The sequence below is a fragment of the Platichthys flesus genome, chromosome 4 (genome assembly GCF_949316205.1).
Source record: "Platichthys flesus chromosome 4, fPlaFle2.1, whole genome shotgun sequence".
In the NCBI taxonomy this organism is placed as follows: domain Eukaryota; kingdom Metazoa; phylum Chordata; class Actinopteri; order Pleuronectiformes; family Pleuronectidae; genus Platichthys; species Platichthys flesus.
In genome coordinates, this window is record NC_084948.1 from 19106193 (window position 1) to 19133657 (window position 27465).

General features: G+C 42.4%; 1 protein-coding gene across 1 annotated transcript; it reads left to right on the forward strand.

Annotated features, from left to right (window-relative positions):
* On the forward strand, positions 1 to 27335 carry ift80 (intraflagellar transport 80 homolog (Chlamydomonas)). Its single transcript, XM_062386754.1, has 18 exons — positions 1 to 224; positions 1681 to 1791; positions 1921 to 1989; positions 4208 to 4317; positions 5481 to 5570; positions 5680 to 5817; positions 16205 to 16384; positions 18181 to 18299; positions 19401 to 19475; positions 20018 to 20181; positions 20397 to 20461; positions 21368 to 21503; positions 21640 to 21787; positions 23432 to 23603; positions 25618 to 25707; positions 25842 to 26014; positions 26161 to 26284; positions 26746 to 27335. Exons 3-18 carry the CDS (start codon positions 1962 to 1964, stop codon positions 26854 to 26856), a joined length of 1923 nt encoding a protein of 640 aa, XP_062242738.1. The 5' UTR covers positions 1 to 224; positions 1681 to 1791; positions 1921 to 1961; the 3' UTR covers positions 26857 to 27335.
* Positions 27336 to 27465: the final 130 nt, after the last annotated feature.

A 27465-nucleotide genomic window follows, 5' to 3' on the forward strand; every position in this document is an offset into this window, starting at 1 on the left:
ACATAAGGAACTTGTGAGTTGTGTCGGCTGGACCACAGCAGATGAACTGTACTCGTGCAGCGAGGACCACCAGATCCTCAAGTGGAACCTGCTGACCAGTGACACCACTCTGGTCGTCAAATTGCCAGATGACATTTACCCCATTGACCTACACTGGTTACCCAAAACCATCGGCGGCAAGAGACAAGCCCAGGCAGAAATCTTTGCCCTCACCAGCACCGATGGTAAGTTGTTTTACTCCTCCCCTTCTTTACAGTGTCTGTTGTTACTGTCAGTTTTATTCAACAAGTTATTTATTTGTTGAGCAGCCACATGATCAAGATCTCATTTTTAACACCAATGTGTTTATGTAGAGTAGTATTTGTCACATTCTAACTTAACTACCTAAACACCGTAACATATTTTTTTTGTCATTATAACAATCTCATTCTTCATAGTTAAGGAAAACCAAAATCATAATGATGCCGATATGAAATAAAATTGATCTCTCTCTGAAAATAATTCACTGTTTTGAGCGCAGCATTTAATAGAACAATTTCACTTAAGAAAATATATTTTGATCCATCTCTCCCTTAGTTTTCAGAGAACCTTCAACATCAAATCAACAAAAGTAGATTTTTGTTGTTCAACACTGTAATGCAACACTTGGCGATACAATCTGGATGACGTGCATCTATACGGCCTTGTATTTCACATTTTTGGCCTATATTAGATAGAAACACAAGGATATGGATGCACTGTTATGGCAGGCAACGTGTGGTCACGACACTAATGGCAGTGTTGGGTTGCATAAACACACCCACAAACTGAAGCAGCAATTTTCTCCCTGGCAGACCAGAGAGCAGTGAAAAGTCTTGTTACAATTAACTTTTTGAAACTTTCTCCTGCTTCTCATATTGTTAAAGTTAACGAAAAATCTGCATTGTTAGCAACAACAGTCTGTCAGCTTCATTCTCTCTTTCCCTTTGTAATTACAACGTGGTGTCATAATAAATTCACACGGCTGTATCTTTGACAATTTAACAAACGATATATAAATATACGAATAATAAAACAAGTGATAATATGTTGCAATTATTAAAGTTCATAAAGAAAACACCTGTCAATTAACAAGTTCCCAGGCAACAATATTTGCCAACACAAATGAGGCCTGGTAATGTGAGTGCAAATGTAATTGAAATAGAAAATATATTTGTAATACTTTGACAGTTAGAAATAGTCCTTCTCTATTGCTGTGTATGACTTTTTTAGACAGCTACCTGCTGTACCAGAAACCTCCACTTTTGTTGGGATGTCCAAAATTAGAAATGGGAGAGAGCAGCAGCAGCATGTTGATTTTCAGTTTTAGGCTACCAGAAATTACATAGAACATGTAGAATTTTTTTAATACACTCTGCCACAAAGTACATGTTAGGCTTGCGTCTTCAATAACCGTCTCCATGCCTGATCACCCTTCTATCAAATAGAAATAGAAAATTGCCATAATTTAACCAACAGAAACTTTTCAGTTTCACTCATCCACTTTGTGCTACAACTTTGTAATTTAGCAGGGATGAAATAATAGAGCTCCTTTGCTAATTGCATGTGCAGGGGATTGATAGTTGTACTTTTATTTATAGTGCTGGACTATAAAGAGGGTAGGAGTCCTATTCAATAAGTGTATTGATTGTCTTTTAACAGGAAAGTTCTACCTGGTCTCCAAGACAGGACGCATTGAGAAGAGTGTTGAAGCACACAAAGGAGCTGTTCTGGCTGGAAGATGGAACTTTGATGGAACTGCTCTTGTCACTGGTAAAGAAGACAGGGCTTATACATTTTAAGTTAATTAACCCGCCATTCAAATTTGTTTTTTTGTGAATTTAGTTGTTGTAATCTTTATATCCTGGACATCTGATTAATATATTTTTTCTAATAACTTAGCTGGAGAAGATGGGCGGATCAAGATCTGGTCAAAAAGTGGTATGCTGCGCACAACACTGGCCAGCCAAGGTACGCTTAAAGACACTTGCTTCACTTCACTTATGTTAAGCTACTTACCAAAGATGTTGTGTTTGCTTGTATGAAACCGAATAGAAAACGTAGGGCTAAAAAAGCAATAATTATTATTCTGGAAAATAGCAATTTGAACGATGCAGTTTTCCAACCGCAAGATATACCTGTTTAGCCAGTGACTGGTTTTACTGCCTGAACGGAGCTGTGGCTACCAAATTTAATCAGCTGGACCTAAGGAAATAACAATTCTGCTATTTTAAAAATGTTTTGGCTGTGTGTTCTCCAGTTTCAATTGGCCGAATCGGATTTCTTAAAAAAGAAAATACAACCCTGAATTGTTTGGATATTTAAGATAGAGATTTTTTTGTTTACATAAGTAAGTTGGCTCATTTGGTAGAACGTTTGTCCTTATTAAAACTTGTAAGCCATCGAAATTAGAAAAGCACGGGATTTTACAGATCACCTTACATTCACTATGTGTAGAATTGGAAAAATATATCCGAGCCAACATTGTTCATTGTTACATTAAATCTGTTATGGTAAGTGTTTCAGCATGATTAGGTATCAAGTTTAAGTATCCCTCATTACCTGCAAACGTGTTCACAATGAGGCTTAGAGCTATACATCTAAAGAGGCCATAGTCCATGTCCCTCTTGATTTACAATGATCTGAATGGCACTGTGAGAAAGAACCAATCTGACTTTTAGACTGACAGAAATTTAAAGAGATCACAACTGAAGCAGCTGGCAGCCAGTAGTAGGAGCCATGTGAAGCCAGTCACTGACCAGCCAGCTGCAGGCGTTTAGTAAACACAACACAAAACTCTGCCACCAATTACATCCTCACCGTCACAGACACACATGCACACACACGCACACACACAAACACACTCACACACACACACAGTAACGGTTGCTTCTGGACCTTCTGGCTCATGAGATGGAGAGCGAACAAGAGCTGAAGAAGAAGAAGAAGACCTGGCACACAGACATGCATGACTTGTGTGAATTAGGGAAGCCTTATTTTATCCCGAGGGCTATGACGCACATGTTCACCTCCTCAGCTGGCTCCCGTTTGAGACAGGACTCAAAATGACTGTCTCACTGTGCGTCTTACAAGTCCACTTTAAAAGTTGTTCCAGATCGCACTGTACATTTGACCTTACATGTGTGTATCTATCTCATTTGTACATGTGTCTGCAATGTAGCACTCAATCAGGATGATCTGCAAGATATAAAACATATAAAGCACAACTTATGATACATTTCTATATCCAGTATTATTATTAAATATAGCATATTAATTGATAAATTGTGAAGTTTGACTGCTGAATGGCAGGCGCTCTTTAAATCCCGGTAGATGGACAGCAATTCAGCCCCAGTGTGTAGAAGATGAATCGTGTCCATAAAATATCGATTGATTGAGCAAAAAAAGGCAAATGTAGAAGCCTGTGTATTCTTAGATTTAAGCTTGATGTTTTGTGTCTTGTATGTATGAGAGAGCTCTTGGAAGAGGTTGGTGGGGAGTTAGTGACAGGACAGTGAGAGGAATTTGTTCTTACCCCTCGTTGCCTGGTCAGATTTAGGTCATGTGACGAGTTTGCATTTGTGAGAGAGTTAAAAGTAACCACCCCCCCTCCCTATCCTTTACACGTGCGTAGCAACATCTCTACTTATATACTCACATCTACCCACATGTGAACATTGGCACAAAAACACATGCACATGCTTGTACTTTTTTTTTTTTATCTTTGTAAGGACATTCATCGACATAACACTTACCCTAACCCCTTAATCTTAACCATCGCAACTTACCCCAACCCTAAAACTGGCCTTTAAATGTTTGTCAGAAAGTTTGGACATGCTTCTCCAAAACATCTTCACTGTGTAAGCTCTAGTTGTGAATTTAGACCTCGTAAAGATAGAAGAACACTCACATATACACACACACACTCACACACTGTTATATTGTAGTGGTTAGGCAGGTTTTCTCAGCTGTTTTGCCTGGAAGCGAAGTGCTGATCCATAGGCTCAATGACGTGGGGTCTCTGAGGGAATATGAAACCATGTGAGAGGAGGAATTGGCATTGCTGTATCTTACTGCTTATGTTAATAGCAGCTACTTTGTCAAAGAGAGAGGGAGAAATCTAAAATTAAATTCTGATCAATTAATCGTCAAAATCCTCATATGCTGAATATATCCTCATATATTCTAGCATCTCCTGTGTATTCTGTGGCTTGGGGTCCAGACTCTGACCGAATCCTCTACACATCAGGGAGACACCTCATCATCAAGCCTTTGCAACCCAGTGCAAAGGTCCAACAGGTAACTGCACATATTCTTGTCAGAGTCCCAACTTTCGAAACAATACCTTTCAAGTAACTATGGTAATGACAAAAAAGTAATTTATTTATAATGATTATTTTCTGTTGTCAATATCTGTTTGTGGTATTTTTTTTTATCGCCTGTGTAGATTGTTCTTATTTCTTGATCTGACCATTGGTCTGATGTGACCAGACCCTTTTCCCCTTTAGGGTCTAAATCAATCAAACTTTGGAGGTTTATTTATTTACTTTGCACTATAATGGATACATAAAAGTGCAGTAGACCCATGTGTCTGTGAGTGCCTCTGCATTAAGGAAGGGTGCAGCACTAAGGAGTTGCGCACCAGTCATTTTTCTTGTTCACATTTACATTTGTTTATTACTCTTCTCGAAGCTGAATAGCGCCTGGGACCTTAGATAAACAGTGGAGGGTTTAATGTGCGCCTTCTCAACCCTTTGCTCTCCCTCAGCTTTGCACTCACACACACACACACACACACACACACACACACAGACACACACACACACACACACACACAAAACTTCATCCTCCCTCCCTGCGAACGCCTGAAGAACAGCACAGTGATGCGAGTTGAACCTGTGTGGGGGGCTAATCTGAGTCAGACACTGTGCGTCAGGAAACCCGGGTTAAACATGCGCTGGACATTGCCTGGCATTGCTATCTGATATGAGGTGGGGTGTGAAAATCAACTACTTGTAAAGGGCCCCTAAAAGACCCACTTTGACCTCTGCGATCACTTACACATAGAAACATACGCACAACACATGTGCCGGTATTTAAGTGCGTTTCCCTTGGGTGCATGGAGTGAGCAAGTAGGGTAGAAAAAAATAGAAAATAGAGTGTAGGCATGTAGATAGAGCAGGAACAAGATTGGAACACAGTAAGATAAGGCTGGTGACAGGCTATCTGCTCTTTGTTACACTGTGACACCCAATGGAGTGAGTAAACTCTCAATGAGGTCGTTGTTCATACACCAAAAATAAATGCCACTCCTGGTTCTCACCATGCTAATTTTTATTTTAACTCTCTCCTTTAGACTAGTTAAAATGGTAAAATATAGGTCTCTACTCATTGCATGGATAGCATCATAATGTTGTGCTGAAGTTGTCCTGCTGTCTCTCTCTCTCTCTGTCTCTCTCTAGTGGAAAGCTCATGATGGGGTTATCCTGAAGGTGGACTGGAATTCAGTCAATGACCTGATACTGTCAGGTGGAGAAGACTGTAAATATAAGGTGTGCACTGTTAGAGAGTAACCTTTGGATGTCCTGAGGTAGTGTGTTGTTTTTCTACAAAAAAACAAACACGATACAACTCAGAAAATATGTCCTTGTCCCTTCACAGGTATGGGACAGCTTTGGCCGTCTGCTTTACTCCTCTTCAGCTCATGACTACCCGATCACCTCCCTGTCCTGGGCTCCAGATGGAGAGGTGTTTGCCATGGGCTCCTTCAACACCCTGCGGCTCTGTGACAAGACCGGAGTAAGAAAAAAACAACTCTAACTCTACTTTATTTCTTAGTGGTTGAGGCACGTCAGGACTCTCTGAATAGAATGTGATCTGTCGATTGCTTAGATTGGATCTGAACAATAAGTAGCTGTAGAAACTCAAAACTATACATATCGGGGAAGTGGAGGTTATTGCTAAACGTAAGTGAAGCGGGAGAAACCAAAATATGTTGCGAGAAGATGAACTGGGTTATAAAAAAATGTTGCTCTGTGAGATTTTACTTTACTGAAAACGCTATTAGTGGCTATGACTTAATATAAAGAGCAATTATACTAACATTTAGTTTTCATCATACAAACTCTGAACTTAAACAAATCCCTTATCTTAACGGCGTTTTTAATCGCACAGCTCGCGGTGAATCCAGCAGAGCAGCCCCTGCTGTGTTCTGGCTTTCTACAGACATTATACTAGGAGGCCCGGCAGATAAATTCAGCAGAAACTACAGAGCATCTCTCTGGGTTATTTGTGTTCACACGTGCACCTTCTCCGGAGAAAATACTGAGGAACTGCGGAGTCCAGTGCATGTCTGAAAGCAGCTGTAGAAAGATTATCCACTTCATACTAAATACACTTGAGCAGTGTATTTCTGGCCCCAGCAGCCCCCTCTGTTATACGTTACTATTTCTTAACCTTTGCAGAAGCCTTTGCTGAGACTACGAAGCTGTAGATATATAACATTTATGCTTTGTGGTCAGTCAAGTCCTTTTCCCAAAAATATACAGTATTTGTGGTACACTGTCAGCTTTTTCAGTGCAGTATGGTTTATATCAGGGGTGGGGAACCTCTGGAATCTGATCCTGCCCGAGTGACAATTCATGAACACAAAAAAAGCAACTCAGAAATACAAAACAATTCTCATGACGGCAATTACCTTTTTTTTTGTCGATTTAAAGTAAATAACATAACATCGTGGAGTAACATGTACTTCAGGGTGGTCTCTTCCGGCTGTATGCCTGTCAGGTCACGGTCAGGGTAAAGGAAACACAAACGTAGCTATTACATCTCGTCACCGACAAGCACCGAGGCAACTGTCAAGAAAAGAAAAGTAGATTCAGAATGTCAGGCTTTCCAAGAGAAATGGACAAACATAAGTAGTGTGTCTAGTGAGGAAGCGACCCCAGTGAAGTCCAATCTGGACCATTATTACAGCTGGAAATGGGCTGCTAAACTGCATGAACTGACTAAATACGCTTGGATGAAGTTAATGGTTTTTTGGCAAAGTTAGGTGGTAGGCTGCATTTGTAATTTGTAATTGCTACGCAAATGATAAGGATAGGGGGTTACTTTTAACACTCTCACAAATGCAAACTCGTCACATGACCTAAATCTGACCAGGCTTCGAGGGATATGAACAAATTCCTCTCACTGTCCTAACACCAACTCACCTCCGACCTCTTCCAAGAGCTCTCTCATACATGGTGAGTGGTATCACCATCATAACCATCTGACATCACACACGTTGCCAAAGAGGTTCCTCACTCTCTGGTTTGATTTGGTGTTGCAAACTACCGGTACTTCTGGCTCTCTGCACATTGTTCGTCTCATAAACCATGTGCGGCTGCATGCCACAAGTTCTTACTACCTGCCGCTGACGGTCACTGGAGTTGTAATGAGAGGGGAAATGAGAGAAAGATGAATGGTAATTGTAAGTGTTTTATTATTGCTGAGCCGTTGGCCAGAAACAATATCAGCAGTTCCCCGCTCTGCCCTCATGGAACGCTTATTGGGCCGCTTTGAGTTTACGTGGAGTTGTCTGTGTATCGCTGTATCAGGCCTGTTGTAGTGAAAACAAACAGTCAGAGCTGGTTCTTGTGTGCTGATCACCAGGCATTTCATGCTCCATTTTGATTTAATTAGGATCCAATGGCTTTTATTCTGGAGTACTAAACCAAATGGGCTGTAGAGAGGTCTGAGCCAACACATATATCTTCTCCAGAGGGTTAGGGTGTGTGTTTTGGAAAGGTTACATTAATACAAAATGCAGTGTATGATCAAGTTAAGGGGAAATCCTTTGTCATTACCGTTGGATTGTCTTGACCTGGGATTTCAGTAGTTCTCGGAGCAGTTCCCAAAATATAGTTGAGTTAATTAAATTATGCAAATGAGTCTATTTATTATATTATATTATCTATTTTGTTTCTATAAAAAATAATTTATTGTGCTAGTAAAAGTGTAACAGACCCGAAACAAACGACCCGATTCACCTTAGGCCCTTGGATTATGGGCTTGTTTACGTGGTTAGTTTGTTCCATTGTTTCTTCACTTCACCACTTGCTTTGCTGTGGTGTCTTGGTTATAGCAGTGTGATGATGATGATGATGATAATTATGATGATTATGGTTCTGCCCTGCTCTAACTGGAGGAAGGGTATGCTTGCCTTCTCCTCCCTAAGCCCCTCAGAGACAGTGTGTACTGTAGCATGGCGTGGGAGGCTTGCTCAATAAGAGGATGGGGGGGGGGGGGGGGGGGTTGACTTTAAAAAAACAAAATCCCCCTCAAAGGTCACTCTGAATCATATGTGTGAATTCAGACATACACTCTTCTCACGCATCAAGTTAGACAAAGTGTAATGTACGCACAAATGCACACTTTGGTCAATGTACTACACTTACTGTAATATCACTGTGCAATGTGAGTTTACACACAAACACAGGACCCATTAACGAATTAAGGGGCTTTACCTGTGTTGTCGCTGTGGTTTGTTTGCGGTGCGCTAAGGGGTTAAGGAGTGCAAAGAGTCTTTTCAGTTACTAGCGTGACTAATAGGAAGGAGTTTCATTCTGTATCTGCTACAATGAAACCTTGCACTTTAACGTATTGTTGCTGGCTCAGCAGGATCAGTCCCGCGCATTTAACCCCTTCACCTCCCGTCCAGCTCGGCTCCCCTCTTACCCGAAATTCAAAACTCGCTCCGGCTCTTTTCCTTCTTCTCCTAAACATTCTCTCCCTCCATACACCACGGGAAAGATGTTGTGTGTTATCCCCCCACTCATTATCACCGTAGAGAGAGGGCAACATACACACAATCACACATGCACAGAGTTTACATCGAGGCAAAAGTACTGGGTAAGATTAGTCGAGCAGTTCCAGCAAGTAACTCATGCACTGAACACAGTTTGTTTCGGTTAAATTTCCCCCCAAAGAATCAACATTCAGTAATTATTAAATACATTATTGTATGATTAATACATATTTAAGGGTTTTGTTGTGATTTTGTTGAGTTTGGAGTTCTGTATGAAGGAGTTTGTAACAGCACACAAGACACAAAGAGGTTCACTGTCCCTTTTACAAGATTTGGGAGAGACAATAAGTCAGTGTCTGTCTGTGTGCCTGCCATCGTATATGCATGTGCCCACATGCCTGTGTGTGTGTGTCTGCGTGTGTGTATGTGTGTGCGTGTGTGCGTGTGTGCAACCATTGCTGTGCAAATGCGCCTGCGAGACAGCAGTCTATTTACGAGGCGCTGCAGCTGGTGTCTAGCGTCTGGACCCTGTCACGATCCCTGACACTGTCACTGGCTAACAAGTAGGACTCATTGTGCCAGGCGAGCACTCTCTCTCTGCTTTCTCCCCACCCCCTTTCTCCCCCCTCTTTTCCTCCCCCTTCTCTTCCCTGCACTTGTTTTTTTTTCTCTCTTCACTGTACACCCATGCTCACAATTGCTGCTTGGTTTTGCTTTTCAAATTCTTGTCCAATAATAGTTTTCTTTTCATTTCTTGGAACTTGATTGGTTAGATCATAAACCGGATGACTTAAAATATTACAATAACAACATTAACCTCGCTTACAAGACAGACTGCAGGACATTGTCCCAGGAGCTAATAGATCTTTGATTTTTATAAAAAAAAGTCGTATGAACATAGCATCAGGTTGTATTCAAGATTTTATTCAAATTCAGAATGTCAAAACTTGAACAAAACCTCAAAGCCAATTTTTTTTTTTGCCATTCTTCCTCAGTGGTTTGAAGATCATTCAGGACTTAGCGGGTGTTCAGACTGAAAAACAGCCCTGCATTAAATCAACACAGGCTAACACAGTGCCTTGCCAGAAGACGTCACATTGCGCTGTGGCAAAAGTTTTCTTTTTTTGCTTGATGCCTCCGAATTTGCCAGACTGGATCCAAATGAATGAGCAGCCTGTATTTTTCATGCAGGGCTAGTGTCAATCTAAATGTGGCCACAGAACGAGGCTTCATTGAACTTACGATTATTACTCCCCCCTGTTTCTTGGTCTGCTTTCCATCTTATTGAAGTTGTGATTGTGCTTAGTCCTGGTGCGATCCAGATTTGTGTGTCATACTATTCCCCTCTTCTCTTTGCATTACATTACATTACATGTCATTTAGCTAACGCTTTTGTCCAAAGCGACTTACATTTTTAGTACACTCAACATTTATGAGGGGCCATTTAGGGGTTCAGTATCTTACCACTTAGGCATGCAGCTGGGAAAGAGTGGGATGCGAACCAGCAACCCTATTGTTGCAGAACACCCCTATCCCCGAGGCCACGCTCTCCCCACTCATCACTCTACTCCCCTAGTTTTAGGTTATACTTAACCACTGTCAATTTTGTCATGACCATCAGATGGTTTAATGTTTGCCCCAGGCTTAACCCTGGTTCTTACCAACATCCTTATAGTTTTCAATACACAGTTTGATAGCAGCTGTCACCCTCACACAATGTTTTGGGAGATGTGTAGTCATAGATCATGTATTAAATTTATCCCTCATAATGGCAGTATTGTTTTCAAGAGTAGGGTTTGGAAAAGTGTAAAACCACTGGTATCTACTTGTGGGTACCGCCTATTAAACAGTGGCCAAATGGCCCCTCAATCATGACTATCATACATTTATTATTTCTGGCTGTGATTTCTTTTTTTTGCCAGATGCACTGTCTTTGGAACAAACTGCTTCCATCTTTATCTGCCCATCCATCCTGAGTACTTTGTGCCAGTATATCTGAATGAACTTAAGTGTGAGATTGAGCCACGTTTGACTCATAATTGTCTTTTCCACTCGCCAAAAAAACCACTAACACCCGCTCACATCTGGCTTTTGTCTGCATTGGGAATTGATACAATCGGCATTCGCTCCCGGGTCAAATGACTCTGCAGCAGACACAGGTTTTTATCGGCTCTGGCTTCGATTGGCAGCGATGGAAACATGACACCACAGCGAGCTTCTTTATTTTGACAGTCTTGACGTTGCTGCTGCACCTTTTTTAGTGGGAAGTAATTACACACATTCAACTTCCTGCATACATACATGGCCATCTTGGTTTGCAACGTCGAACATGAGACACAGGGTTAAGAAAATGAGGAGGCATACTCCTTTTTTTCAATATTGGGGTAAAAAAGGGTATATATCTCCACCTTTTGCTTCTGTTGGCTCCCTCCTCACTGTGTGTTGGACTACCTTTTTGCTTATCAGTGTTTCTCCTGGGGCCCCCTTTACCTCTTTTTTTTTTCTGAGTGAGTCTGGAAGGGGGGGGGGGGGTTCCCTTAGGGTCCATATGAGTCTTGCTCAGCATTGCCGCTCCGGGAATGGGTCCATGTCCAGCTGGAATCCCCACAGCTTCTGTTGCTCTCCGTTTCTTTCTCCTCCCCTCCCTCTTTAACGTGCAACCTCATTCTCTATAGGATCTTTGTCTGCCATCCTCATTGCTGCCAACCATTATCCTCTCTCAGAGAGTCTATCACTTCTGGCTCTCCATTAGACTGTCTTCTCATAGTCTCTTTTTCAGTGTTTTCTTCGCTCTAAAATCTTATGCTCTGTGACATGCCACCTTCTGTCTAATCATCAGACTTTAGACTTCCCTGTATTAACAGTCTAACAGTTCTCCTCCTATATCACAGTGAATGATACTGTATACCTGAGACTGTGCTGGCAGTTTGCTGCCAAACACTGGCTGGCCAACATCTGGAAATTGCCGCTGCTGGAAGAGAATAAAACGGCACGGGCTTCTGTTCCTGATAAGGCAAAAGAAACCAATGTAGATTTATTAGACTGTGAGCCTCTATCTGTTTTCGTCACACTAGAGAGTGACGTTTTGTGCATTGTAGTTCATATGAAGGAAAATGTCATGGTAAAAGAATGGCAGCAGAAGTAGGACACTGGCACACATATTTATCTAAAGGGTAGGGCTGGAAAAACCTAAAACAGGAGACAAGATGAAAAGTAAGTCCAATTGAAATCATTGGCAAAAGTCTGAGAAAGAAAGAGCACGTGCACAACAGAAAAGATGGTGACTGAGCATTTGAAAAAAGACGAGTAAGTCTGAGAGTGTGTGTGTGTCAGAGAGAGAGAGAGAGAGAGAGAGAGAGAGCGGGAGCGTGAGGGAGGGAGGGAGTGAGAGAGTAAGAGCGAGGGAGCATTGTCAAACAAAGAGAGTCCTGAGTCAGCAGAGCAGTTTTCTCCCCAGGCAACTGGGCAGGGCTACTCCTCTCTCTCCCCCTCTCTTTCTCTCTCTCTTTTCCCACTTGCTTTACCCCTCCCTCCCTCCCTCCCTCCCTCTCCTTAAAAATCTGTGCTTTTGCATGCTATTTCTTGCTCTCCGCTCTCTTCTTTGCTGTATTGAGGGTGCTCCCTCAGTACATTGTGAACTTGTAGAAAGGGCACAAGCTCTGAAAAGGGCAATTGGGGTCTGTCTCACCCTGTAGAGCTCTCTTTACCTCACCTCTTTCATGAGCTCATAGGAATATTTTCACTGATTCCTTCATAACACATTTTGATGAGGTTGCCTGTTGGCCCGTTGAGATGGAGCTCAGAGTGTGAGAATCTCAAAACCGTGTTCAACTATTAGATGCAATACTTGCATGTAGACTTAATCCATCATCCCAAGGAGTTCATTACTTCCCAGAAAGTGAAGATAATGGTTTCTCCTTTGTACTCTGGGCCCTTTGTGCAGAACAGGCGTTGCTTTTCTGTGTTGCCGGACTTATTCAGGCACACTCTGTGGAACAGTGTATACTGAGGTCCTTCTTGCAGATGATTGACCCAAATATCTTGTTTCTTTTTTGTGAGCGCATGTGTGTTTGTGCGCGAACCGGTGTCTGTGTGTGTGTAAAGTGGGTTAGAGTAAAAGGCACTTGTTGACATGGTATTACTTTTACATCACTCCAGAGTTCGGCTAAAGGCTTGCCTTGTTGGAAACACCAAAAGGAGGGGAGCATGAAAAAAGAGCAGAGAAAAGAGAGAGCAGTCGGAGGGGTGGGGGGCGGGGTAGAGTGGAACTGTCCAATATATCCTGTAAAGTTCGCCTGGGCGGTGAGGCTTGGAGTATTGGTCTCCATAAAAGACGGTGGTTTCTCTTTCCCTCAAGTCTCTCACTCTCTCGCTCTGCGCTTCTCCCGCTCCCTTCTTTTTCTCCTCTTTACTTCGCCATCCCTCCATCTCTCCCTCCCCCTACCAGCAGGAGTAACCATATGACAGTGAGACAGTGCCCGGCCAGCCGCTCTGGCAGAGTCATCATTCTTAACAGCACTAAATCACTACCTCTACTAGCTTGGCAAACATGTCACACTTGTGGAGAGAAAGTGAAGAAAGAGGGTTAAAATGGAATGAGGGGTGAGGCTGATGAAGGCAAGGCTCAAATAGAGGGTCCTGATTGGTTGTGCATGGCCCCAAAAAAAAAAAAAAAAAAACTAAAGTAGAGCATGTGTGCAACTGGGGTATCACTTGAAGCCACTCTGCCAACCCAGAGATCATTAAAGGCTGTTGAGGACGATGACTGGGCTGAAAGCTGCAGACCGAGGTCTAGAAAAGGAGGATTTGAAAAGGTTTAATTTTGGATGCACCCCAGGGTTCCTCCTCTCATCTGTTGGCTTCCATATGGATCAGAACGGTGCTACACTTTGACATTGTCCAATTTATTTGGGGGCTCTGTCATTAAGGCTATATCCATATAACTCAGTTTTGGTTTCAAACCCATCACCTCTGCCGTGGATACGCCCGGCGTCCACACTATTCCAGATTTTTAGAACCATTTAAACAGAGTCGTTTGGAAATGCTGCACGCCTCATTTTCAGACCCTTCAACCTGTGTGAAAACCTTTACATCAACTTAGTGATACCGTTTATTTTAGACCTGACTTCACCGGTGCAGTAGGTCCAGTTTAAGGTAAAGAGTTTGATGTGCTGTGCCGTTTATAGCATGCCAAAACACAGTCAAATACCCAAATTACCCAAATAACGCCACACCTCACATCCCGCAGCTGCATGTGCACGAGGCAGCGAACACACTGAGGCCTTTTCTCCGAGCTTCACCGCAGCACTTGGCCTGTTGTGCCACACTTGTCTCTCCATCTCAGGGCAGGCAGGCAGCGCTAGGCTAACATTAGCAATTTTCTTCCTTCATAAGCAGTTTACAGTGTGAATGGGCGCATTTATGTGGGAGACCCCGCCCCCAACCCTACCCCCAACACAGAAACCACCTAGCCTAGCTCAGATCAGCCGGCCCACTCGCACCCAAGGCAATGGGTTGGTCAAGGAGGGAGTTGAGGAGTGGGGTGGAGGAAGGTTGGAGTTGATGATGGAAGAGGGTGTGAGAAAATCAGTGCTAGTTATAACAGAAGATAATAGATATATATTAATGTAAGTGTTATATAGTTATATATGTATGAAACAGAAACACTGTATATGGACAAATACATATATACATGTTTTCTAATACATGACATAAGTATAAATAAATGAATAAGTAGTAATTAATGATTAAATAAATGAAAAAATACAAAGTTCCAGTGTGCTTCAAGACAGAAGTATGATCACACTGCTACAACCAATCCAGCTTTGGACTGTGTTAAGTTCACCTACCTAATAACCAGAGGTGTAAAAAGTACTGAAATATTGTACTCAAGTAAAAGTACCTTTTTACTTTGATGACATTTTACACAAGTAAAAGTACCGATCTAAAAATCTACTCAAGTAAAAGTAAATAGTAGTTCATTTAAAATGTACTTTAAGTAAAAGTTACTTAGTTACTTCCAACAACTTGATGGGGGTTGCTCCTATACAGTGCAAAAAAGGACAAGGGGTCATAAATCCAATCCAAAAACAGTTTTTTTTTAATTAAATCTTTACAACTATAAGTGCAATGACAAACATTAAACATTTAACATGTCCACACAACAAGAACTTTTGGGAGGACATGTCAAGACATGAACCACATGACAGCTAAAATAAAAAGTTAAAATGCCACTTGCCCACTGTATATTTCAACATTTGGTTAAACTTTGGCCCACCTTTAGAGCACTATTCTACAAACTTCTTGTTGAGTTTGAGCAGCAGCGAAGCGGAACTAATTTTATAGCCAAACTAATGTTTTGACGTCCGCATCTCTTTAACAGCGGAGCAGTAAACAAATCGCTCATTCGCCGTAGCCAGGGGTCGGCAACCCGTGGCTGGCTCTTCAGCCGCGGGTAGCTCTTCAGCCCCTCTGCAGTGGCTCCCTGTGCAGTGCCTGCATGTCGCGCATATTTTACGCGAACAGTGAACTTTACGATCAGTTTTCATATGTTGAACGTGCACGTGAGGGAACGTCATCCACTCTATGCAGCATCTACCACTGCAGTGAGAATTGCCTTTCGCCTTGAACTTCTTTTTTTTTTACTCAGTAACTGATGTAATTTCCAATGTAGCGAAGTACAATACTTCAGTCAAAATCTACTTAAGTAAAAGTAAAATTACCCATTTCTAAGCTACTCAAACAATTACAGACATACATAAATCAATAATTGCCGGTAGATAGAAATTAATAAATACATGTAGATATACATGTGGGGGGGGAATCCTATCACTGTGTGTCTGTTACTCTCTCAATTCCTCTATCTCTCTCTCCTCCCTTTGAGAGTCTACCTCTTTTAAACCCTTTCTTATAAAAAGGGGGGAGAGGTCTTGTTAATCAGCGTTTGGCTTCAGTTCGGGGGCTCATATATAAACCCTCCCTTTTCTTCCATGCACCCCTGCCCTCTGTGTATGTAATAGATGAGGATAGCAGAGTGTATGTTTACGAGCGCGAGTGCTGGACTTGGCAGGGCCGAGTACTCCCTCAATGTCTCACAGTTCTCACAGGTCATCACAGCTCAATGACTGACTGACTGGGCCCCTGTCTTTCCTGCAGAGTTTACATTATGTGCACACACACACACACACACACACACACATATACACACATATATACACACACTTACTCATACGCTCTCACTGCTTCTCCTCTCTAAACCTCTTGTATTTCTTGCCCCTAATCTGCCCCCCAAGGTAATTGTTTTAAGATTGTAGATAAATATCTGTAGCCATTAACCATATTGTTTCTCTCCCTCTCCTCTCGCTTTCACTCTCCGGTCCCCCCCCTCCCTCCCTCCAGTGGTCCTATGCGTTGGAGAAGCCCAACACGGGCAGCGTGATGAACGTGTCCTGGTCTGCAGACGGCACCCAGCTGGCTGGGGCCTGTGGCAATGGGCATGTAATCTTTGCCCATGTGGTGGAGCAGCACTGGGAGTGGAAGAACTTTGTGGTGACTCTTACAAAGAGAAGATCCATGCAGGTAAAAAGACACATGACCCCAAACACACTTAAAAATCAATGACAGAAACATGAAGAAACGTAAGAGCTTTTTAATAAATCTCATCTAAATATAAATTGCTGTTATATCCATTTACAAAAGGGGTCATAATGGAAGCCCATCTGGATTCCTGGTCTATCATCAGAGTAAACATTTTAAAGGTTGAAGGTCTCAATGACCCATTAAACCCCAAGGTACCAAATTAAAGAGCTCTCTAAAACCTAAGCATTGTTCCATACCACCACCACTGTAAAACCTGAGGGTTTTCTATAGAGCTGACAGAATTGCCATTCTCTTAAAAAAAAATATTGAAGCCACCAAACTCACAGAGACCCCCCTCTTCATCCTCCTCCTCCTCCTCACCACCACCTATTTATCTTAGCAACTGAGCCTTGGTCAGTGGGTCAGCAGAAACATTGTCTGGGGCTGAATCGTTGTCATTGTTGTATTCATTGTTGTTCAGGTCAGTGAATTACTGCTGTAATCTGCTTCAATATTGCTCCTCTCTCTTTGATCAACAGCCGCAACTTAAAAAACTTATTTTGCAGGCTAAGAGCACTAAAATACAAACTATTTCTAAAAAAGACATGCTGTGTAGTGCTGCCCCAGGAGAAGCACACAAACGTCTTATCCGCTCTTAAAGATATATACACGAATATGTTGCATCAGCGTTAAGGATTTTCAAACAAAGATCTCTGATAATCATGTGTGGGAGAAAAAAAGAAAAAATATTAACAGAACTATGCTTTGTTAAGTTTGGTCAGCCACTGATTTGATTGATGATACTACTTTAGAAGAGTAATAGTGACTTTGTGATGTAGAGAAGCAAACACTTCCCAGGCCTGGGCTTGTTGTGTAGTGGGACCCTCCCAGTGGGCTAGTGCGCAGCCCTGCAATGACAATGACTAGCCTGTGTAGCTGCCTCTCTCACTCCACCATTCTATACTGTTTAAACTCATGCTAACCACAAGGTAGTGTTTAAATGCGGTTAACACACCCTAATGCACATACACACACACACTTGTATACTTTCAAACAGGGATACACACACACACACACACACACCTACAGTAACGAGGTCACGCACATGCGTGTGTGCTCATTTGTCATAGACATCTCTACCAAGTGCAGTTTTCCTAAGCCAAACAAAGTTGGATCATCATCCGTTTATTTTCAGCCATGCAGGCGCTTTTCTGTCTCCCTCCTCCCCCTCTCCTCCTCGCAGTCCGTTTTAAAAAGTGCACATCTGCCAGCGGTTTGTGAATCAGCCAGCTAAATTTACCACCTTGCGGTCCAATGTTTTTTATTCCTGGTTGTGTTGCATGTAAATTCGGCTCACTGGAGGCAACGCAGGAGGACGATTTGTAAAGCTGTAAAAATAACCCCACCTTTCACCTGGTGCTGGAAAAGGGCCTTTCATTCAATCGCAGAGAGAGCTGGGAGGAAGTATTTATCTATGCAGGTGAAAATATGAGCAGCGACCACTGCTCGCACAAGCAGTAAAAACGTCTCGCTGACCACAGTTGCCCTACGTATACTTGGACCCACTGTAGACTGCTTCCTGTGTATATTAAGAATAAATACACTCTGTGAATGTGAATACACTAAGCGAGTGTGCTCAAGCCTCTGTTGGTAAAGTCAGTGTCTCCCCTTTGTTCGCTCGTGTATTTAAATGCAGTGTTTGCTTGGCAGTAAAAGTTTAATCCAGTAACTCTGAGAGCTCTATTCTTCTCTAATCTTTAATTAACTTATCTCGTCAATTCCTTGTTTTTTCTCAGGTGAGGGACGTGACGAACGATGCGGTGGACATATTGGAATTCAGAGATCGAGTCATCAAAGCCTCGCTGGCATGCGGCCACCTGGTGGTCGCCACCTCCCTCCAGTGCTATGTTTACAAGTCAGTAGCCTGCTCCTCCTTTTTGTGTGTTTTGGCGTATTCAAGGTAACCTTAGCCGTTTTCAAACATGAACTCCGGAGAAGGTCCAGACAATCAGTGAATCCTCAAGACAATCACCTGCTGTTTTCTCACGTAAACTAACTCCGACAATATCTGCAGTTTTTATCAGGGGGCTGGGAGGAGAAACTCTGGACAATGTCCACAGCAACTTAATGACATTTTCTCATATACAGCCACGCCGAATAATTTCATGGATTTCCGAGACTTCAGTGAATGTATGAACTTGCACTATTTCAAACACAACAATGCAAGCACACACACAACCTCTAAAGTTGCTACAAATGGCCAGAAGACTATACAAACTTGAATGGGACTCAGAGAGCGCATTACTCTGCAAAGGCCTAACATCTCCTTAAATTCAGTCTAGCCATAAATCAGACCGGTACTGTAAATATATCAGATTTTTTTCATTGAGATCTCTTAATTATTTCTTTACAAATTCAAAAAAAAATAGAGAAAAACGCTGGATAAAACAGAATCCTGATTCAACTCCAATTCCAGATATGCACCAAAATCGAATGGTTTTTCTCCTGACTCATTTCATCATTCTTCCTACAAAGCTGCTTTCCGACATGAACTGAAGTCCAAAGATTCCCCGCACTTTCTCCGGAGGAGGTTCATGTGTGAAAAGTCAGAGTAGAGGTCCTCTGGATTATCTGCAGACTTTCTCCACCTGGCCCCCTAGGATACAATTAGCAGGAAGTCTGGTATCTCTGGTTAGAAAGCATTGCCATAAACGCAGAAGACACCTATGAAGATGTCAGGAAAGTTTGTGTTGTAGTTGTCAATGAATCTGAGCAGGAAACGTCCGGCTGTACTGTGGATGTGTGAAAGGCAAACCGCTGATAAAGTTCCAAGAATCAGGTCCGGGCTTTATTAGTAGGTCATGTCAGAAAACGGCTCAAGGTTCAGCTGTTGTTTTTTCTTTTCCATCAATTATTTTTTTAACTTCATGAACAGATGTCATTCTCTGTTATTTTACATCTGTAAATCATCTTTTTGCTAATTTTGCTGTGTGCGCCGCTTGTTTCTTTGTGGCAGCTCGAGAAACTGGAACACCCCACTCATCTTCGACCTGAAGGAGGGAACAGTGAGCCTCATCCAGCAAGCGGAGAAGTGAGTGTCTTTTCCAGGAGCAGAGCAACAGGAGTTTGTTGGATCATCCATCAGCTTCACTAATGCTTCATTACTCTGCACTGACCACTCATCACGCAGCCAACACACACACACACACACACACACACACACCGACACACACAAACACACAGGCACTGTGCCTTCGCTTAGCCGGCGCTGTCATACAATAAGGCTGAGAGTGAAATCACTGGGGGAAATTAGATTAATATGGAGAAGCTCTTGTGCTATACTCCAGTGCAGCGTCTTCGACACTCAGCACATAGAGCTAAATGGATTACTGGACATTCTGTCATCACAAGTGAGTCTTTCTGTGTAAGTTAATACTGTCTCTATGTGCAATACATGTTTAAATGACCTGCTGGTGCCAGTTCATTAAAACGTTAGCATCTCTTCATTCTTATACTTTTTAACATTATGCTATCCCACTTCTCCGCTATCCCAGTTCTCCACACATTAAAACATGAATCTATATATACTCACCCTGCTCTCATCCTCTACATCTTCTTGTCTCCTCCGCCCAGACACTTTCTGCTCGTGGATGGAGCAGGGTTGTACGTGTTCTCCTATGAAGGTCGACTCATATCTTCCCCTAAGTTCCCTGGTATGAGAGCAGACATCCTAAACGCCCAGGGTGTCTCGCTGAGTAACGACACCATTGCCATCCGGGACCAGAGTGATGAAAAAAGTGAGGGAACCACTGTCACAACTAAAGTGTTTACAACATTTTAGCATCACGTACCTATTTTAATTTCAGGAAGAGGTTCTCCAGAGCGGCAATTACTAATAATATTTTTTGTACAGTATATTAAATAACTAATCCCTGTCTAAAAACAAATCCCTGTATTATAACTAGGATCGACTGTGCCTCTATTAAACTCTTGTTTCCTTTTTCCTCTCTAGTCGTCTTTCTCTTCGATGCACTGAGCGGGAAACCCCTCGACGACGGAAAGCCCTTGAGCCACAAGGTGTGTAATCCTTTTTATTTTTTATAGAGAAGTGAAGATGCCAGTTATGCTAGTTTTTTTTTCATGCTTAGCTTTTCCAGAGCAAAAAAACACAGAGCAAATGTGTAATTGTACGTCTAGTTAATTAGCACAGTACCAGCAAGATAACATATCTGCATATGTATTATAGTGTTGGAGGTTATATTTGATAAAACCCTCCAATCGGCACAGGCTCAACGAGATTATCTTTGGTCCTCAAGTCTCTTTTTCTTAAAAATTAAAGCACATTGTTGACAAAATGATCATGAAATTGATGCTAATACTTATTATCCATGTCTTCTATATGAATCATATGGTGAGGATGCCACGGCTGTTTTCTTCTGCCCATGATTATTCAAGATGTTGAATCTGAATAGACCCAGTTGAGGGAAACACTATTTTCAGAGCAACTGACTCGGCTAAAAATATAGGAACACACATCCAGATTGAGGAGGGACAATAAAAACGAAGTGAAGAGAATGGGGGAAGGGCTCTGGGGTCAAACTTAGAGGGAAAGAGACAAAAAGAAGGAAAGAAATAGAAGAGAAGGAAAAGAAGTGGAGGTAGCAGTAGTTACTGTTTGTCAGCATGGCTTTGTCTGCCAGGACTCCACCGCTCCAAGACGCTGCACCGAGGCCAGCTGGCTCTGGCCAAATACACACAGACACAGGTTCACGCACATGTATACCCCCTCAGTGTCTCTCTATCTCTTTCTCTCTCCTACACGCAGACGCACACACTTGGCAGAAAGGCGTTTGGGTCACGGTAGAAACTGCTCTCCCCCCTTTCCTTTCTTTTCCTGTTCTTTTGTCCTACTTCCATCTTTCACTCGTTGCCTCTTACCTTTTGTGTGTGTGTGTGTGTGTGTTTGTGTGTATTTGTCCGTAGCTGGAGGTGGTGGAGATCGCTCTGAACCAGTGTGGCCCATCCGCCGAGAGGAAGATCGCCTTCATAGACAAGAACCGTGACCTTTACTTGACTCCTGTGCGTCATCTTGGACGAGAGCCCAAAATCTGCAAAATTGGTGAGCCAGGGAGGAGGGAGAGCTCACGAGAAAAGTCACAAAAAGTGCAGGGACTCTCTTTGTTTCTGTACACCAGTATTACTGTAGGAAACTCCCGCTGAACAAAACTGTTGTGTGTGTGTTTCCTGTCCCATAGGCAGCATGGTGCACAGTATGGCATGGAACGACACTGCTAGCCTCCTGTGTGGAATCCAGGACAAGCAGTTAACAGTGTGGTACTACCCGAGTGTTGTCTTCACTGACAAGGACCTGCTGTCAAAAACACTGTACACAAAGGACTGCAGGTAGATATTCAGAGTCTCTTGCACTTGCAAATCCCCGTTTCCACTAGTCAAAAAACACCCATTACCACCACTAACACCTGACTTTCGTCTGGAATGGGAATGGATACAATCAGCATTCACTACTGGGTCAAATGCCTCGGCAGTCCAACTCCGATAGGCGGGTGAACATGCCATTTACTTTGTTATTGTGGCAGTCTAGACGCTAACGATGCTTTTTTTTTCTGTGTAACGTAATGATGTGCATTGAGCTTCAGGGCGTTGGCGTTTAAAAACTATGAACACTTGTGTCCCTGTGCCACTCTGGCAAGACGTCAAAGTGAGGGAGCTTCTCAGCATCCGGCTCGTTCGTGACATCGAGCATGATTCTTTGGGAAATGGAAAGGGAAGCAATCGCCTTTTTTGAGAATTTAAAAAACTTGCGGATACCTGCTAATTCTGGTGTAAAACAGGTGAAATCTAGAGATTACAGATGCATTTTAGCATAAACAGCTTACACTGTTCTGCAGGGCGATGGGTAGGTTACTACAGTTGCAGTGATTTTAAATTAAAATCAAAACCATAATTACAAGCGTTCAGCAGTCAGCGCAAAAATCTGCCATGACAACTTCCATACTGATTTTAAAACAGTCATGGCAGAGCAGCAGGAGGAAAAGAGCGATAGAGGCAGTTTTTTGTTTTAAGTACCTTTCAGCTCATTCCCAAAGGTACAACACATAGCGCTGTAGGCTCTCCTCCCTGCCAGCGGCTGTCAGAATACACAATGCTTCCCCCCAAAAGTCCTCAGCTTCAGCCAGTGCAGGAGGCGCTGAGGCAAAGTGCCTGCACATGAATACAGGCAGCGCTGGACTACTTGTGCACATCTCTGCTACGCTGATTTGAGCAGTGGGTTGCACACTTTGTTTTTTTTATCGTATTGTACTTGGTGTCGATGTTTTTGTCTCTCTCTGAGGTTTATAGCTCGATATTGTTAACACTTACACATTACAGACTTTTTAAGTCGGAATACATTTCCTATTTATGGATCAAGTTTTGGAATTGTAGGTTGGTTGCGTTGACGCAACCTCCATTTCTGTTGCTGGTTTTTTTTGCCTGTAATTTATAAGGGCCCTTGCAAGCAAATGTTTTCCTGGGAGTCATTAAAAGTTTGCTTCAATGCACCAGATACTAAACGGCAGAAGTAAATAAGTGAACGAATACAAACGCTCCACTTTTACCCATGTGTGTAGCTTTTGAGGATGTCTTTGATGGAAGGCAGTTTGGACCACGTACAGTGCTCGTTACAAAAGCACCACTGTCACTGTGTTATTTCATCAATTCAGCCAAATAGTGTATGTGGTGAGCTCCCACAAATTACTCTTTGTATCAGACGTTTTGGCCCCTGCCCTTGCACACATGCAAACTGGCAATACCTGTGGGATCAATAAGTTGATAAATGTACTCTTAATTAGCACAATCCGTCATCCTCCGTATGTAATCACGATAGATATTCTTTTATATTCAGTCATTTAATTTTTTCAATGTGACAAATCAATATTTGCAAGAGTCACACAGTTCCTTGCTGCGAACAAACGATATAGTTTCATAAGTTTCTTCACGTTTGAATGTGTGTTTGTGTGTGTCTTTGTGTATTTGCCCTCTTCACAGTGAGTTCAGCCGAGCCCCCCACATTCTGAACTACGTTGGCACCAAGGTGACGTTGCGCCAGGGAGACGGTTCACTGGTGTACAGCATCGTACCTCCCTACCCGGCCCTGCTTCACGAATACAGCGCCTCTTCACGCTGGGAGGATGCACTGCGCCTCTGCCGCTTTGCCAAGGTCAGTAACCTGCACATCTCTAGTCATGTTTTTTCCGGGTGTCAGGATATTGGATTTTCACTTAAATATTGTCGTGCCCAAAATAATTCACAATTGATTTATTTTAGTAATAATATTATTGTTATAATAACTGCTAGTAATAATAGTAATGCCAGTCAGCTTCATTTTTAATTATGCATTATATAATTTTTTTTACTATAGCACTATACTATTACTATAATATAAAATACTAATACCTACTAATGTGGTACATACAGACAGTGATGGTCAGAGCAGCCAGATACCAATTTTCCTTTTGTGATTCCCATGAGGATTTAAATATTGTTGGATTAATATACACACTGTTATCATATGATTATCATTATAAGAAGTCTTTCCTAATAAATGATGATTCTTCAAAAGTCACAAAGTGTACTAATTGTTCCGGTGAAGAAACTCAATCATCCTTATATCTTTTATCTTAGTGTTTCCAATTTAAATGATTTCTTTCCATTCGATTTCCCAACAAATTCCCAGTACTTCTTTTCACTAAATGTCTTTGAGAATATATATTACTCTGACCCTGTGTGACTTAGTGCTTCAGTCTCTGGAACAGTCCAGGATCCTGTGGCGTGTGTCACCTTCACACACACATGAAATGAGAAGGTAGCAGATTTATGGGACCGGAGCAGCAGGCTTTAATTAGCCTTCAATTAGCCTGGTGACACCATTTACCGGATTTAGTCCCCCTAGACCTCACTCATAAATACACACTCCACCATATGCATGCTACAACTCTCCTCACACACACACACACACACACAAACTGAACACAGCGTGAGACTACATTTGCTTGGGTGATGATGCCATAACCACAACCATAAAAAATGGACGCTAGTAACAAGACAAGGGTGGGACAGAGCGGATCGAGAGAGAGGGAGACTTTTTTTAAAGAGATTTTTTTTCTTCTCAACTCCTCCCCCATCGACTTCTGGTAAAAGTTTGGTGGCAGCGTGGCTTTTCCCAGAATTCTACTCCACGTTGTCGGTAAACTGTCGGCTGATTAGAGTTGACACACGAAATGGAAATGGAACGAAATTGATTTAACTATGTAATGGGACACAACAAAGGGAGATTTACAGTCCGATTTTTTGCATCATGTTTATTTTAGGTGGTGTAGTTCAGTAGTGGAGTTATTTGTTGTTTCCAGGAGTGGTCTCCAATCCAAGCTGCTTGTCTCAGTGATGGACATTGACTAAAGGGGGAATTACAGAGTGGTGAATCCAGTCTGCTTAGCTGTCACTCAATAGGTGATTAAAGATTCCCTCCGATGAAGACAGCTGCAATGAATAAAGTGGTGACACCAGATGTTGTGTACTGCAAATATCTCTTGTTTGTTTTCATGTGTGTCATCCATGTTTTTAATTGCTTAGAGTGAGGTCTGCCAGGATATATACAGGATGTAATAGAGACACCATCATCCCCGTCTCTGGTCACACTCCTACACACTCATACGTGTGTATGTTGTTTATCTCTCGAATGCTTTTGAATCGGCCGTCCCCATCACTACTGCAGTGGTCGTTCTGGTGATGCTGGTTGCAGATTTCTTTCTTAAAAGTTAAAAGTAACCTGCGGTAACTGAGCGGCTGTCAGACTGCACCTGGAGAATCAGATCTCAACATTATGAACATGCCTGCTGTCATCAGTATATTAATATTGAATGTATTGCATTTCCAATTTGCACCACATACGACACCGCACATCCTTGGGCCCTTAACAATACATATGCGTGAGGCATTTTAAATTCGGTTCTCGAGAAAAAGATTTCTGGAATTATTAGATCCAATCTTTGCTGTTATCATAATGACTGCTCACTAAAAACCTGGTTTGGGTTTATTAGAAAGTGTAGTAGTATTGTATATATACTGCAATCGTATTGATTAATCAATAACTGTTATATATATCCGAAAAGAAAACATGGAAAGTGTGACAAACGGCAGATTGTCCTCACAGCCTCTGTTCCTCATCTCTACAGGACCAATGTCTGTGGGCGTGTCTGGCTGGTATGTCAATGGCCAACAGGGAGCTGACCACAGCAGAGATGGCCTACGCTGCCATTGGAGAGGTAAGGGCATTAGTCAACGGCTGATTCAATCGAGAACAGTTGAATTAACCCGAACAATTCCGACATAAGTCTTCGATAGAAAGTATCAGGTGTCTCATCCTCGAAGCTCTTTTTCTCCTCCTCTCTTCTTTTAGCTACCAAGAGTGCAGTACATCAAATTCATAAAGACGCAGCCGTCGAAGGAGTCGTCCTTGGCCCACATGCTGTTGTTCAGTGGTCTCATCCAGGAGGCCGAGGCCACTCTGCTACAAGCAGGACTCATCTACCAGGCCATACAAGTCAACATTAACCTTTTCAACTGGGAGAGGTACGATTCAGGTGTTTCTCTTGTTTTGGGGGGATGCTTTGAGATGATTATGTTTAGGAGCGTGTCAACCATTAGGTTTGAGGACGACCAAGTGAGAAGTCCATAGAGGCTGGATGTGTATCGCCAATTTATCGTCCTGTGTGCAGGGCCCTGGAGTTGGCTGTCAAACACAAGACCCATGTGGATACAGTGCTGGCCTATAGGGAGAAGTTCCTGCAGACCTTTGGCACAAAGGAGACCAATAAGAGATTCCTGCAGTACGCTGGAGGGGTAAGTGAGGGCAGCTTGTCTGCTCTGCTGCAGACTTGGTTTGGGGTATGAAGCATTTTTAGGAGAGGGTGTTTTTTCTTTTTGAAATTGCTGTCAGTGGGTCTCAGCTCATTACCATTTTATACATTGCTTATACAAAAAACGTATTCTGTTGCTGTTCAATTGACGCAAGAGACTGTGGAGCTAAACAAAAAAATGGTGAAAAGCTTGAAAGTTGTTTTTGCTGTCCGCTGATGTTTAATCTCATATATTTCTTGGATGAGCATCAGAGTAGTGTCTTTTAAAAAATACAAAAAATAAACTAGCATCATCAGTACCACACATAAAATCACAGCCCTCCAGCTTGATCCCTGCCTTATGTTGTCATTTGGACAAGTTAGCCGCTTTGCATGATCAGTCCCATACTCATCAAAACAAAGTTGAGTAGCTCATTTCGTTTCTTCTCCCTGTGTCTCTGCCAGGTTGAGGTGAACTGGGAGAAAATCCAGGCGAAGATCGAGATGGAGTTGTCCAAGGAAAGGGAGAAAGCTGCGAACGCCTCTGTGAGGAGCAGCGTGGCAGCCCTGCGTTAATCCCCCTCTCTCTCTCTCTCTCTCTCTCTCTTTTTCTCTCTCTCTCTCTCTCTCTCTCTCTCTCTGAAGTGCCTCGAGATGTATGTTCACAAAGACTCGTAGATAAGATTTGGGTGATCAAGGTCACAGCGGCCTCAGAAAGCGTGTTTTGGGCCTCTTGAACATGATAACTCAAGTCCGCTTTTTAAGGAATTTCCTATTTTCCGTTATTTTGACCAGTTGTCTCTTGGACTCAAATATTTAAATTTCGGAGGTCAAGTTCATAGGGACCTCATGAGTTTGGAAGAAAACGTATGTAGACTGAAACTGCACTGGTTGGCGGAGGCATACAACCACACTGCAGTCATTCTAGTTCTGTCACTGATATTTGGTGTCGTGTTTTATATGACAATATATTTTTGTAGTTAATGTATACGTTTTTTCCTTCTGTAAACACTAAAAAGAAAATCTATTAATAAAACAGATGGTGTATATATTGAGCCCGACTATCATCTCTTACATTGCTTCCTCTACTTCCTTAATGTCTTGATGCTTCACTGGTTTTAATCATAGAGTAATATACAGAGTTTCTTTTTCAGCTTTGTTTATAGACACAAAATGTGTTTCTGT

Coding starts and splice junctions, on each gene's coding strand:
- ift80 (XM_062386754.1), top strand. CDS start 1,962: ATGCTGCGCACAACACTGGCCAGCCAAG. Junction 4,318..5,480: donor CCAGTGCAAAGGTCCAACAG/GTAACTGCACAT, acceptor GTCTCTCTCTAG/TGGAAAGCTCATGATGGGGT. Junction 18,300..19,400: donor CTCCAGTGCTATGTTTACAA/GTCAGTAGCCTG, acceptor TCTTTGTGGCAG/CTCGAGAAACTGGAACACCC.